Source organism: Eptatretus burgeri, chromosome 5 (genome assembly GCF_056783735.1).
Source record: "Eptatretus burgeri isolate ZD-2024b chromosome 5, Ebu_testis_v1, whole genome shotgun sequence".
In the NCBI taxonomy this organism is placed as follows: domain Eukaryota; kingdom Metazoa; phylum Chordata; class Myxini; order Myxiniformes; family Myxinidae; genus Eptatretus; species Eptatretus burgeri.
In genome coordinates, this window is record NC_140965.1 from 112,143,999 (window position 1) to 112,159,434 (window position 15,436).

General features: G+C 39.8%; 1 protein-coding gene and 1 long non-coding RNA gene across 4 annotated transcripts in view; one reads left to right on the forward strand and one right to left on the reverse strand.

Moving 5' to 3' along the window:
- The window catches only part of LOC147027167 (CUB and sushi domain-containing protein 3-like), a 1,179,270-nt gene that overhangs the window by 482,162 nt on the left and 681,672 nt on the right, over nucleotides 1-15,436 (reverse strand). For all 3 annotated transcript variants that reach the window (XM_085883358.1, XM_085883359.1, XM_085883360.1), the window contains one exon: nucleotides 3,568-3,806. In XM_085883358.1, coding sequence (XP_085739484.1) covers nucleotides 3,568-3,806 — 239 coding nt within the window. The remainder of the gene's footprint in view (nucleotides 1-3,567; nucleotides 3,807-15,436) is intronic.
- Nucleotides 9,233-10,163, forward strand: LOC147027168 (uncharacterized). The gene is made up of 3 exons (XR_015058714.1): nucleotides 9,233-9,382; nucleotides 9,657-9,714; nucleotides 9,998-10,163. It is a non-coding gene; the product is annotated as an uncharacterized LOC147027168 (long non-coding RNA).

Sequence of the window (15,436 nt, forward strand, 5' to 3'; positions counted from 1 at the left end):
AACGTTGTACTTTTGGGTTGTCCTCAAATTTTTGCATGCTTGAAATTTTAAGACGTATGCCGGCGTATGACTCACACGTTCCGCAACGCTGGCCATAAGTTGTAGGCACGTTATGCGACCGTTGACACACGTCGACACACGTTACTTGTAAGTTACTCATAAGTCGAAACACGTCGAGGTAATGTTTAGCGTACCGGAAACTTATTTCTAACCTATGAGTAACGTTTTGTAAGCACGCTACACGAACGTTGTTCACACTTCGCAACACATTACTTGAAAGTTCCTCATATGTTGAAACACGTCAAAGTAATGTTTAGGGTACCCGTGACTTATTTATAACCTATGAGTAACGTCCTTGGGAATTATTTGTAAAGCATGTCCTCCGCACAAATACGTATGTATACGTATTTGACGTCTTCTGGACGACCACAGAACTAACTGAATGCGTTTCTAACTTACAGATACCGTATAATGGCGTATTGGCAGCGATTATGGGAATTGGTATATAAAAAGGGGCTTCGCAGGAGGAACCCGTCTTTTTGTTTTAGACTTCGTGGTGAGTACATGTCCCTGTCATTCCGAGAGATGGAGGATACGGCAAGGCTGAGACGACAATACCTACCTGTCCTCGAACATCAACATGACCTCATCGAGTTGACACTGCACCAGTTGCGTGCCAATAGAGCCGGGAGAAGAAGACGTGAACTGAGGAGAAGGAACTGGGTCAGACCATGGATCGGGAGGCGACGCCATTATGGCATATATGACCAGCTCATGGTGGAACTCCGGAACGAGGACCATGCATCCTTCATCAACTACCTGCGAATGCCCCCAGTGATGTTCGACGAGCTGCTAGCCAGAGTGGGTCCAAGGATAACCAAGCAGTACACCTTCTACAGGGATCCGCTTGAGCCTGGCATGAGGTTGGCACTGAGCCTGCTGCTGTTGGTGCCGCGACTGCAGTGCTGTGGAAGCGATTTAACTCGTTCAATGAAAATGATTTCAATTGCCGAGCACCAGCGTCCAAAAACAATATGCGAGTGACAGGCATTTATTAAAAGTGAAGTTGCAGCCTATGAATAGAAAACCTCACGTGATCGTCGACGATACGCTGCCACGCTGTGCATACGTTAGACTATCGTTGGGCATAGGTTGTGGACGCCTAAAACACGCTAATCAATCGTTATCGTTGGTATAACTGGTATATCTAACTGGTAACTGGTATATAACTGGTTGGTTGGTATATCGTTGGTATAACTTATCTATAAGTTATCGAAGCGTTCTGAGTTCATTACTAGTACATTATGCATTTGTCCAAGTCGTTTTGAATACTTTAAAAACTGAAACAAAAAAATAGTTCATCGTGGGAATGAGACAAAAAAAATTAGTAGAAAATAACATCAAACGATGGTGCAAAGTAGTCTCCTATTCGTGGACGCAACGAGGATCCATAATCATCCACACCCTCCCCATCACGCTCACCTACTACTACTGACATGGACTTACTACTACTACCAATACTACTACTACTACTACTACTACTGACACGCTTACCTAATACTACTACTACTGATACTACTGACATTGACATCTACTCAACATGGAGTCTGGAACACTGACAGGTTCCTCTTGTGAAGCCCATTTGTATATACCAATTCCCCTAAACGCTGCCAAATCGCCATAATACGGTAGCTGTAAGTTAGAAACACGTTCAGGAAGTTCTGTGGTCGTCCGGAAGACGTCAATCAAATTCGTCTACATACGACAATGTGCGTTTGAGATACGTTACACATAGGTTCAAAGCATGCTACACATAGGTTCAAAGCACGTTCCTCGTAGGTTAAAAATTAAGTTTCGGGTATGCTAAACATTACCTCGACGCGTTTCGACTTATGAGTAACTTACAAGTAACATGTGTCCGACGTGTGTCAACGATCACAGAGCGTGCCGAGAACTTATGCCAGCGTATGCAGAACTTGTTAGCCTTACGTCAAGTCCGTCGTAAAATTTTCAGCATGCTTGAAATTTCACGACGTACGAGACGTACCATGGAATATGACAGCGTACTTCATTGTTTTTCAGCGTGCTCCTTACGTATACACAACTTACCCATACCGTATTCGACGTGTGCCAGCGTTTTAGACACATTTTTCATAGGTCGGCATACGCTGGCTAAAGCACAAGAACGCGAATGTCGAAGCAGGTCGCGTTTAATAAACAGCGAACATGCGGGGTCTGTGAACAGCAAATCCACCGAATCGCAGGGTCCAACAGAATATCAATTACATGTATAATATTTGTTTGAATTGTGCTTTAATTTAGCTCGTGATCTTGGTGCTTTTACATTTATTTAAACGTGATGATTTTGCTTGCTATTCTGATGCCAATACTTGGAGATCAGTCTTCTGACTGTCTTTACTAAGGATGTTTTCTTTAATAAACCAAAATGATAATGATAATGATCCAAAAAACATCAACATACTTATTATGAAAAAAATAAAATATATATGTAGATATACATACATACATACATATTCCATACAATTCCCTTCTGACCCGATACAATAAACGCCATGAGCACATGCCTACCACTTCGCTTCCTGCCAGGATCGCTTCAGCAGCGCACACTCAAGTCTATTACAAAGACCGAGGATTAAAGGGTCACAAGTAAAGGACTCAGGTCACAAGTCACATCACTCAATACAAGATCACAAGTAAAGGTTCAGCTGTTCTGCCTCTTACAACCACCGAAGGAGGATGTGTTGTTTTCTTCGTTGAAGGTCATCGATGTCATCAAACACACATGACATGCACATGACGTCAGCTGCAATGAACAGCTGCAGCATTAACAATCCCTAACCTATTAATGTGTTGTTTTGCAAGTAAATAAAATAATGAAGAGACCACTGCAGGGCTCATGATTGCCTTTGTTGTGTGCAAATGTTTTGTTTGTTTTTTGCAGGAATTGAAAAGAGCGAGTCTTGTTATTTCCACGTCCGATCAATAATCTTTTGTACAAGTCAACAGGTAATTCTGGTCCATTGTTTTGAAGTAATGTCATGGTGATTCATGATGTGTGGATTTGTGATGGGTAATTCATGACATGCATGGTGGGGGGTGGTTTCGGATGTGGAATGGAAAAGGAAAAAGTGGGAAGTTTTAAAAGCAAAGAGGGAAGGGTTGTGAGGAGTTACAAGGATTTACAGGTTGGAAAGGCAAACATGGTGAGGGACGGGTGATAGGTGGGCAACTGGAGCCAGAGAAGGATCCAAAGATGGTTTAATAGACAGAGGGACTAAAGAGAAGTTAAACATTCTAACTCACGGCAAATCATCCTTCCAAGGTCCCTCGACACAGTCCCTTGACATATATATATATATATATATATATATATATATATATATATATATATATATATATATATATATATATATATATATATATATATATATATATATATATATATATATATATATATATATATATATATATATATATATATATATATAGATAGTCAAACGTGGACAAAATGAAATACATCATCAAAAAGAACACCTTGAACCTCACAAGAGAAATGCAGAATGAAGCCTTGCTTGCTGATGAAGAAGTCTGTATCGAAGTGCAGCGTGAGCTGACTGCATGTACCATGCACGTCCTGCACAGGCCCTGGACCGCTCAGCTCAACAAGCAGTGTTGCAGGGCCATAATGGTTCAACCTGAGGTCTTGGCCAGAGATCTTTGGAGCACCGTCCCAAATACGCAGCATATCGTGCATGGCCTCCGTGTCAAAAACCTCAAAGTGCAAGCTGCAAGACATACAAAAAAAATGTACGTAATGTGCATCCAGGTGAGCACGTTCACCAACATTTGTGTTTCCAAGACTTATATGTGCGTTTTTGAGTTGTGTGCACATTTTTGTGCTTTCACAAAATCCATTTGAGTAAAAAAAACTCAAAATCTTGGTCAGTATTTCCATTACAAAGGAAGAAGCATCTCAACACCTTGACATTCGGACCATTATAAAGCAATATTATACTCTGGGCACATTGGAACAGGAAATGTATTTGGAAGAACAACATACTCCTTTTATTTCTTGAATGACATGTTACCCCTATGGTATTATGAAATGATGAAGGGAATTCGTGTTTAGATCACTTATATACCGTGTTGTTGCATAGATAATGATAGATGCAGTGCAAGGACAAAATAAGAGAATGGACAAATATTCTTGGAGATTTAAAATTGAGGCAAGGGCTCAGATAAGAACATTACAGAGGTTGGAAAAAATCCTAAAAATAGAATAATTTGGAGGTTTATTAGAGTCTGTTTTAATTAATCACAATAATATGGGAAAAACAGCAGTTTATCCCCCCCTCCCCCATATATTGTGCTTGCGTGCACACAGACATGCACAACACACACATACAGCCGAGACGAGGAGGTGGTCGTGGCCTAATGGTGCTCAGCCAAGTGCACGAAGTAACAACAGTAGGATTGGCTGAATACGAGAAGAGTTCAACAGACTACCCAAATCCAATTTTATGCAAACACGAAGACAACAAACCAGACGAGGTATCCTTAACCCACCTCGGAAAAAATTCAAAACACAGGTACAAATAGAAGATGTCACACATGAAACCAAAACAGCAATGAATACTGCCAAAAAGATTTCAAAAAATACAAAAGAAAAATATGAAAGGAAATATCAACAAATATACACCGACAACTGGGAGAACTGAGAAAAGAGCAGGAAATGGGGGGGGAAAAATGGAAAAGATAGAGTTTAATAGATTGGGGATCGACAAAGAAGTCTCATTGGAATGACTAAGAAGAGGTCAGCTCAACTGGGATGTAGAACAAATCATTATAAATGCCCAAGACCAAGGACACTCCAGCAATGGCTTTAAGATGTGTAGATGTAGGTTCTGCACGGTATAAACAGAAAGCATGAGGCACCTCCTATCGGGATGTAAAAAACTCATGTCAGAACAGTTGCACATGCAAAGGCAAAACAAGGTATGGAGAGTAATCCACTGGCACATCTCCAGAAATTTCAATATTCCAGTCCCAGAAAATGCATGGAAACATGAACCAAAGGCAATAACTGAAAACAAGGAAGTGATGCTCACGTATGACCTAATGATCCCATCGAGCGTGAAAATGGAAAACAAAACTTTGGGTCTGGATATCGTACTCGGGTTCAAAAAAGAAAAGAAGGCATTGCTAATTGAGGTAGGAGTACCTCATGATTTTGGCATCAGCAATGCAGAAATCAAGAACATGGCCAAATACCAAGATCGTGAAAATGAAGTGAAAAGATCCTGGAAGTTGAAGACTGCCAAAATTGTGCCAGTAATAATTGGAGCAACGGAAATGAGAAAAAGAACCCCAGATATCTAAAACACATCCCTGTAAATATTAAAACAAACAAACGACAGTTGGAAGCTGTCCGGGGCCCGGTGACGATTCTGAAAAGATCCCCCGGAACAAAACTTTGAGAACAAGAAAACTTCACAGCTTGGTCCATGAATTGTGACCCCTTCCTGAAACAGAGGTGGATTCTTTGAGACCTGCAAGGACGCCGTTCCACCTTCTGAAACCCGCATATGGAGATAACAACCAACAAAACACACACACACACACAAACACACACACACACACACACACACACACACACACACACACACACACACACAAATGGAGGTGGATACTGTGAGCTCTGGGAGGGCTCTGTTCCACCATCTGAAATAGTGGGGTTTGAACTATAGTCAAACATGAAAGTGTCTGACTCTCTGTGAAAAACAATATTTGGGCATTTTCCACTAGATTTTGGGTCTGATTTGCAGATTTCGTTTTGTGGGCCAATTCCCCCCCCAGCACTGATCCCCCATCCACCTTGAGGGGGGGAGCATGTGGGTGACAAGTCTCTCTGATTTTGGTGTCAGATGTAAGTCTATCTTGTCCACAACAATTGTAGAATACATTCACTTAAGGTACACTTAAGGGGACACTTAACTTAAGGGTCAAAGAAGTCCCCATGAGAACCCCACAAACTCCCATCCACTCCCCATCCCCTCCCCAAAGGGGGGGGGACATTCTCATGATCCGGCAGCAGCTGTCAAGAAACCCCATGTGTGACACATGAAATAATATCCATATCTCAAGAGAAATTCATTTGAGCATGTATCAGCGACCTCAAACATGACCTTCACAATGGTCAGCACGACCAGGTATATAAAAGGGGAGGTTGTTTGCACCAATTTTTTTTCATTTATGTTTTTATGGCAGTATTGTCTTCATCATGTCTGGATTTACCAGCAGGGAGAAGGAGCCTCACTCCTGCTTGGAGAAGTAACGTTCCCCAGATACCCGAGTCCCTTGCAGGAGGGATGACGGGATGTGTATTAATATCATTAAATTATTTTTTAGTACGTTTTATTTTTTGTAAAGCATGTATTTAATTTTTTTTTCCCAATAATTGTTATCAAATAATATAATGCTTATTGTTGTTTTAGTTGTGTGTGTAGGTAGGCCTTCCTTCTGCTTGTTTGTGCATGAATCAGGACTCCTTCCACTATCAAAGAAGCCCACTCCTGACAAGGAAGCTCTTCTGCGCATTATTCTCCAAGAGATATTTAAACAAAGATGATACTGAAACTGAACATCCAATTTCTCTGATGTCATATGGAGCTGTTGTCATTAACAGGTGCACTTGTCATGCACTCACCGATTCCAAAGCCATCTTGCAATGCATTCGATGACTTTTTCACCACCATGTTCTATCCATACTTGAGATCTCAATTACGTAGCTGCGATCAGCTCCACATTGTTTGGGATCGGTATTTTGAGCACAGTATCAAAGCTGAAACTAGATCAAAGAGAGGTGGCTCAACATCAGGAACTCGCAAATGTATGCTGGGTGCCACACAAGTCCGACATGGTCCTCAACCCTGGAGGAAACAATTCCTCTCCGATTCAAGTAATAAGAAAGAACTGTTTGAGTACCTCTCTCTGGATGACAAACATCTACTGGTGACCTTAAAAGTCTGTGTTCTTCATGTCGGTCCAGGTGCATCATGATCAATACCTGTAATCATGAGGAAGTCGAAACACGTATCATCATACATATTATGTCCACTGCTTTGACACGCCAATCTCTACATACGAGTATACCTGAAGTGAATGTGTTCTACAATTGTTGTGGACCAGATGGATTTTCATCTGACACCATCAGACAAGCTTGCCACCCACATGCTCCCCCCTTCAAGGGGGATGGGGGAGCAATGCTTGGGATGAGAATTGGCACGCACAGCTAAATCGGCTCCTTGGACCTCAAACTAGTAGAAAATGCCCAAATATTGCTTTTCACAGTGTGTCAGACATTTCAGGTTTTTGACCCCCACTAAAACCCGCATATGGAGATAACAAGAGCGCAAGTGAGCACAATATATGCCCGAACAAGAAGGTATATACAGAATTGTGCTACAACATGGAAAACGGTATCCTGGTTGCCATGGCAACCACTTTAGATGACAAACATATGTTGCGACACACCGTCTCCACAGTCTGTACCTATGTACCAAATATGAAACGTGAAAGTTGAAAACTTTGGGAGTTAGAGTACGGACAGGAACAGATGGAAAACAGCATCCTGGTTGCCATGGCAACCACTTGAGATGACGAACGTATGTCGTGACACACCGTCTCCACATTCTGTACCTATGTACCAAATATGAAACGTGAAAGTTGAAAATTTTGGGAGTTAGAGTACGGACAGGAATGGACGGACGGACGGACAGACAGACGGACGGACGGTATCACATAATACGCCCCAATATATGTGTATATATATATATATATATATATATATATATATATATATATATATATATATATATATATATATATATATGTGTGTATATATATATGTGTATATATACATATATATACATATATATATATATATATATATATATATATATATATATATATATATATATATATATATATATATATATATATATATATATATATATATATATATATATATATATATATGTATAAGTAGGGTGAATATACTGGTTCTGGCTCACTTTTCCCCATGTAAATGAATGGGGGATTTTCAGCGATTCATATTTTTTTTTCCCTAAAAATAAAACCCCTTTTTATCCCAAGGTATATTTATTTGTCTCCCCTTTTAACCTGGGGAACACTTTTTTTTCAAATAATCCATGCAATAAGATAAAGATTTGTTCAAGTACTAAAGTGGTAATGTGATTTGTTAAAGGTGATTCGAAAGAAATATCTGAAACGTCGAAGCCTCGGGACACTCTTTATCAAATAACCGATGCATATTGTTTAGCTCACTCATTGAACCTATAAAGATTTGTTCATTCTCAAATTCCTTCAATAGTTTAATTTTCTTTGCACAATAATCCCCATCTAAAATATTGAAAAACAAAACATTTGAATCTTTATATTTTTTAAGATACCCCTTTTGTGCCATTACGAAATGATAAACTTCTGTTAATGATCTCATCTGGCCACCGCCTGAGTTGCAAACCATTTTAGGGTATTTTAAGTATGTTTTAAAAATGATTCATACAATTTGAGAATATATCGCCCAGTTATTTTCCAAGCTGTCTCGCCCGAAGCATCATTTCCTGTGGCCACACCCAATGATTAAGCAATCTCCTCATCGTTGCCTTATAAGTGATTCGCCAGACAAAGTTTCTGCCAGACGGGATTTTCATTTTTACAACTGAGACATGAGCGATCTTTCTTCCGCGAACAAAACAGCTCAACACAAAGTTGGTAAGCCTGTGTATAGGTTCCTCTTTGAACGATGAAGCAATTGATTATAAATTAAATCGTGATAATTCTGATATTTTTTTTTCTTGGCAGGTCCTTGGAAGAAGAGCAGTTTACATATCACGACGAGGTGCATGAAATTAATGCTCTTATTGAAGAGGTCAATCATCTTAGAAGAGAATTGAAAAACATTTTTAATGACTGACACGACGTCTTATCACGGCCTCTGATCTTTTTGCCATCTTGTACCAATGGTAAAAAAAACTGAGACATGGACTCACTCTCTTCGGATGAAGATAACAGCTCACTACAAAGTTGGTAAGTTTGTGTATGGTTTCCTCTTTGAACGATGAAGCAATTGATTATAAATTAAATCGTGATAATGTGAAAATATATATATTTTTCCTGGCAGGTCCTTGGAAGAAGTGGAGTTTACATATCACGATGAGGTGCATCAAATGAATGCTCTTATTGAAGAGGTCAATGATTTTAGAAGAGAATTGAAAAACATTTATAATGACTAGTACGAAGTCTTATCACGGCCTCTGATCTCGAATGAATTAAACCAATGGTGAGACGTGTGTGTGTGTGTGTGTGTGTGTGTGTGTGTGTGTGTGTGTGTGTGTGTGTGTGTGTGTGTGTGTGTGTGTGTGTGTGTGTGTGTGTGTGTGTGCGTGCGCGTGCGTGTGTGTGTGCGTGCGTGCGTGTGTCTCTTTTCCTGTCTGTCTCTCTCTATCTCTCCCTGTCTGTCTCTTTGTATCTCTCTCTGTCTGTCTTTCTACCTACCTCTCTCTGTCTGTCTCTCCATCTATACCATTGACTCATTATTTTTTTTTTTTTTTCAGCTCGATCACACAACATAAGCTGTTGAAGCAATCTGGTACAACACGTGATTTTCTGGAGGTAAATGTTTCTGAATTATTATTTAATTATTTGTTTGTTAATATCACTCTCTCTTTGAAATGTCGCCTTATGTTGGTTGCATCATTAGTTTGGACGCGGTTTTGTCAGTACACTGGAATTCATTTTATTGGCCTTTGAAGGATGACAGGCTGAGTCGGCCTCCTGCTGTGTTAATTCAGTGGTCAACGAGGTTTGAACTTAGAACCAACACCAGGCTTACTCATATTACCATGTAATTATCTTTATAAAACCTAATTATTATCCACTTTTTGTTTCAAAACAGAATATGGTGTCTGAGTTTTGAAATCACAAGACATCTGAAGAAGATTGCTGGGAAAGATTATACATTCTCGCAAATGAATATTTAATATTTTCAATTTTGATTAATTATATTTGTTTTGTTTACAATTACTTGATTTTGAATTTCAAAAAAAGGATCAAGACATGAAGGAGAGGGAGGGAGGGGGTGGGGGGGGTAGGTGCGCTCCACCAACGACCCATCACCCCCTCATCCCACCCCTCCCCTCCCCATGTGTGTGTGAGGGGAAGGGTGGGGGTGGGATGAGAAAGGTGGGGGGACAAAGGTGGGGGCGCACAGGGGGGATGAGGGGGGTGGGGCTTGTGTGGGTGGGGCGTGTGTGGGTGGGGCGTGTGTGGGCGGGGCTTGTGTGGGTGGGGCGTGTGTGGGCGGGGCTTGTGTGGGTGGGGTTTATGTGGGTGGGGCTTGTGTGGGCGGGGTTTATGTGGGTGGAGCTTGTGTGGGAGGAGTTTATGTGGGCAGGGTTTATGTGGGCAGGGTTTATGTGGGCGGGGCTTCGGTGGGGCTTATGTGGGAGGGGTGAATGTGGATGAGGCTTATGTGGATGAGGTTTGTGTGGATAAATGGATGGGTGGAGAGATGGGTGGATGAGTGGAGCTTGTGTGGATGGGTGGATAATTTTTCAATTAAATAAACATGTTGTGTGTGGGGAACTAATTAACTAATCACTAATTATGTGAATATGATGAATATGGGTGGAGCTTGTGTGGGGTTTGTGTGTGTGGAGCTTGTGTGGGGTGGGGTTTTTGTGTGGAGCTTGTGAGGGGTTTGTGTGTGGTGGGGTTTGCGTGGCGTCTGTGTGGGGTGGGGTTTGTGTGGAGCTTGTGTGGGGTGGGGTTTATGTGGGTGGGGTTTATGTGGGTGGGTTTTGTGTGGGCGGAGTCAAAAAGGGGCGGAGTCAAAAAATTTCAATTTATCTTTGTCTTTTGTAATTCCTGTGAATAAAATGAACCTAAAATCTCTTCCCCTTCCAAATCATATATCTTATAAGTCCAAGGAACCGTATCTATTACATCAACAATTTTAAAAAGTTTGTTCGTCCATCGTTTAATATAACCCTTTTCAAAATGAGATTTCCACCTATATATTCTTACAATATCACCAACTTTGAACTTAGGTTTTCTGACATTAATCTCTTTTTCATATTTTAATTTTGTAAATGTTTCTGATGGTTTCATATTTGTTGACGTGTGAACCGTGTCATTATACTTATCCACAATATCCTGAATAAAAGATGACCATTGTTGTGAACCGAGTTGTGTGAATTTTTTAAATAATCTCTCTTTTAAGGTACGATTGAAACGTTCAACAACAACTGCCTTCCCTTCATTAAAAGTACTGTATAATGTAATACTGTTATTTTTTAGAAAATTCATAAATGTCTTGTTATAAAACTCTCTACCCTCATCAGTCCACAATTTTTTAGGTTTTCTCTTACTTTTATTAAATATCTGTTGAAAGGCTAACATAAGAGTATTACCTGTTTTGTTTTTTAATGGTACAACCCATGCGTATCTACTCCTCAAATCAATAACGGTTAAAGCATACTTGTACCCCTTATCATTATTGAGTTCAATCAAATCAGCAGACCAGATATAATCTACTTCCTTGGAATAAACTTTCCTTCTCTGAAACTTTGTGAATATTGGTTTATGTAATTCATCAGCTAATTGCTCTTCAGTCTTAATGACATCATTAGAGCCTATAAGTTTTTTGAATTTCCAAGTCCAAGTTTCAATTTAGCACTGATCATCTTCACAATGAACCGATCAACTTTTTCTCTCAAGGTTGGATTTTGTATCAGAGACAAATTATACAACATTTCTCTATCGGCTTCATGCTTTTCTTCCAACGTTGTGGTATTCCCATAATCAATATCGTGTCTCATGCACACTTCATCAACTCTATTGATAGGCTTACTCCAGGATTTAGGATTGTCTGCCTCATCTAATCTTTTATCCAAGTTTGTGCCTGGACCACAGAAAGAATACCCTGGAAGATGTAATTCCCCTGGTATTCCAGTCGTTGTAAATTTACTTCCTGATAAAAACTTTTGTATATCTCCTCCTTGTTTGTGTTTGGAGATATATTGATTTTTTTTTGAACCACACACTGAACATACACCTTTTTGTATAACCCTGTTATTTTTACTTTTAATATATGAAATATTTTTAGTGTTAGTTTTCTTTTTACATTTGAGACAATAACTCATTTATTTATGAGAAAAATTCCTGCAGAGTGCAAAAACCTTTTTAGTTTCCAACATGCACATTTGAGTCTTAATTTTTAAAACATAAAGAATCCTTAGAAATGCCTTCACTCTCTCCTCCATTTATTTAAGAAAAAAAATGAAAAACTTGAATTAAAATGAATAGCTTGTCGATGTCAATAGTCTTGTCGAAAATATTTCAAATAGACTTGTCAATTCTTTGTTGTCCTCCTCGGTGGGTTGAGTTATTTTCTGTAATACCACTAATCTTTTTTTAATCTCACTGGTTTCCATATTTTGATATTTATTTTGTCTCGCTCTTTCCTCCTCTCCTTCTCTCTCTCCTTCCTCTCCTTCTCTCTCTTCTCTTTTTCCTCCTTCTCTCTCTTCTCTTTTTCCTCCTTCTCTTTCTTCTCCCTCTCCTCCTTCTCCCTCTCCTCCTTCTCTCTCTTCTCCTTTTCCTCCTTCTCTTTCTTCTCCCTCTCCTTCTCTCTCTTCTCCTTTTCCTCCTCTTCCCTCTCTTCTTCAACTCCTTCCTCATCCCTTATTATCCTTGAATCGCTTACACCCCATAGAATATCATACATATATTCATCAGGATTTCTTGTTATTCCTGTATCCAAAATAATTTTTTTACAACAGGAAACCAATAAAATTTCTTTTGAATTTCTAAAAGAGCCTTACCTTTTATTAACTTTATAATTTTTTCATTATTTAACATTGTAATTAAATCTAAAGTTGTCGGTTTATCAACATCAGCATAATGCCAATCTTTTATTGAAAATACCTCATTCTTATGTTGTAGAACATATTTATTAAAATACCGAATACCCTTTTCTTGAAGGTATGCTTGGACACAGAAATGATAATTTTCTTGAAGCCTTCTTGCCGTCATTTATGTATTAGAAATATATGTTAGAATAATATTATGGCACAAAACACCTCCCCATCTTCCCAGAGTTAAATCATTTTGTATTTCCCTACTTATTATATATAATCCTGTTTTTTTCTGTTTTCATGATATAAACAAGGGCAAAACCATTATTATATTTACCCTTATTAAATTCTTTTATCTGTTGTTTACCCACAAAACTCATTGGCCCCACAAAACTCATTCTCGATACCAAGTGGATAATATTCTTCCTTACGAGACTGATTTAATTGTTCCAGGTCTTCGAGGTCAATTTTAAATGACCAATTATACCCTAAATCATTCATATCATACCCCCAAAGTTCGATTCTCATACAAACGATACGCCCTTCTTTAAAAAAATTTATTTTATTTCGAACTGTGAATTCTGTATGACCTGGTGATAATATCAACACTTCTGTATCTTTGAAATACACGGCCGTTTTATTTAAAGATATATATTGTGATAAATCGCTTAATCTCACCAAGTCATTCGCGTCAGTCGGGCTTGGATAATTTTTTAATTTATAAGCATTTTTCATGTTAATATTTTTGGTTATATTATATTTATCCCGTTCAGCCTGTGCCTTTGTGTAATAATTTGATAAATCAATATCCAGTTCTTGGGATACACCAAAGATAGAACCATCTTTACCAACATAAGTCATTTATATTAGATTAAAAATAATATAATAAAAATTTTTATTTTTGTTGAGTTGAAATAACACATATAGACATAATTGACCACAACACTTGGAATTTAATTCTTGGACTTGAAATGTTTGATAAACACCATTCTGAAAGAATTTTATGACTTCAACAGGTGGTGGAAGACCAAAACTATCAAAATAATATTTGTCTTGACTATTAAAAATACAAACCCAATGAGAACCCTTCCCATTATTATCTTCTAAGTTCATAATAATATTCTTTTTTTTTTTTTTTTTTTTTGTATACCTTGGTCGAGGCTCGTATGAGAGCTAACACACAACTCACAGCAAGGAGGCATGAGACAAGAGGGGCGGGAGTGGAAGGGACAAAACATTGGGGAACAGACACAGGTGAACTGTGGAAGGGAGAGGGATGGGGATGGGACGGGGAACATGGCGAGGGGAAGATGGACATTAAAGGGACTTTCAGGAAGGAAAGCAGGAGAATTGAAGGAAGTGGGCTTGGGTGGATTATCGGGGGTAGAAAAGATCGAGGATTTGGATGGGGGAAGATAAGAGGTGGTGGTGAACAGCTGTTTTGAAAGCCTGGAGGGAAGAATGGGAAAGAATAGAGTGAGGAAGTTTATTCCAAAGGCGGGAAAAAAGAGGAATGAAAGAGTGAAGATGAGCAGTGATTCGTGATTTTGGTAGTTTTACCAGAAGGGGGTTGTTGGTGGACCTTGAGCGCCCTGTGGAAATGTGGTTGGGACAAATCACAGAGAGAGCAGGGGGGGCAAGGCTGGAGAGGAGTCGGTAGAAGACAGAAAGACCACCGACCAACCTGCGGTGATTGAGTGAGAGGCCCAAAGACTCAGCTTCATTGCGGGAGATGCCAATGATCTTAAAAGCCCTGGTTTCGACAGCGTGAAGTTGAGAAAGGTGGGAGGCAGGAGCACCAGCCCAGAGGGGAGAGCAGTACTCCATCAGGCTACGGACAAAAGCTTTGTAAGTGGTCAGGAGCTCAAGAGGGCCGAGGAAGGACAGTGCAGGATGGAGGATTTTGAGACGGCGACTGGCTTTTGAGGCAAGGTTGGAAATGTGAGTGTCCCAGGGAAGGTCCTGGCAGATAGTGAGACCCCAGAAGCTTGAAAGAAAAGACTTCTTCCAGAGGATTGTTGAGAAAGTGGATGGGGGTTTTTGTAAACGGTCCTTTCGAAGAGACATAGTGAGAGTGTGAGATTTGTCTGGATTGAAAGACATGTTCCACGTGTTTGACCAGTTTGTGATTTTATCCAGATCTGCAGTGAGCGAAGAAGCTGCTGCTTGCCGGTCTGAGGGATGACAGATGGTACGGCAGAGGGTGGAGTCATCGGCAAAGAGAAATAGAGGATTTTCCAGAGAGTCCGAGAGATCATTGATGAAAACCAGAAAAAGAACAGAGGCCAGAACGCTACCTTGAGGAACTCCAGCCTGCACAGGAAGAGGGGATGAAAGAACTCCATTTAGGGCCACACGTTGACTGCGACAGGAGAGGAAGTCTGCGAGCCATGAGTGGAGATGGCCTTGAATACCATGGGAAGAGAGTTTGGTGAGTAGGGCAGGGTGCCAGACTGTGTCAAAAGCACGTGATATGT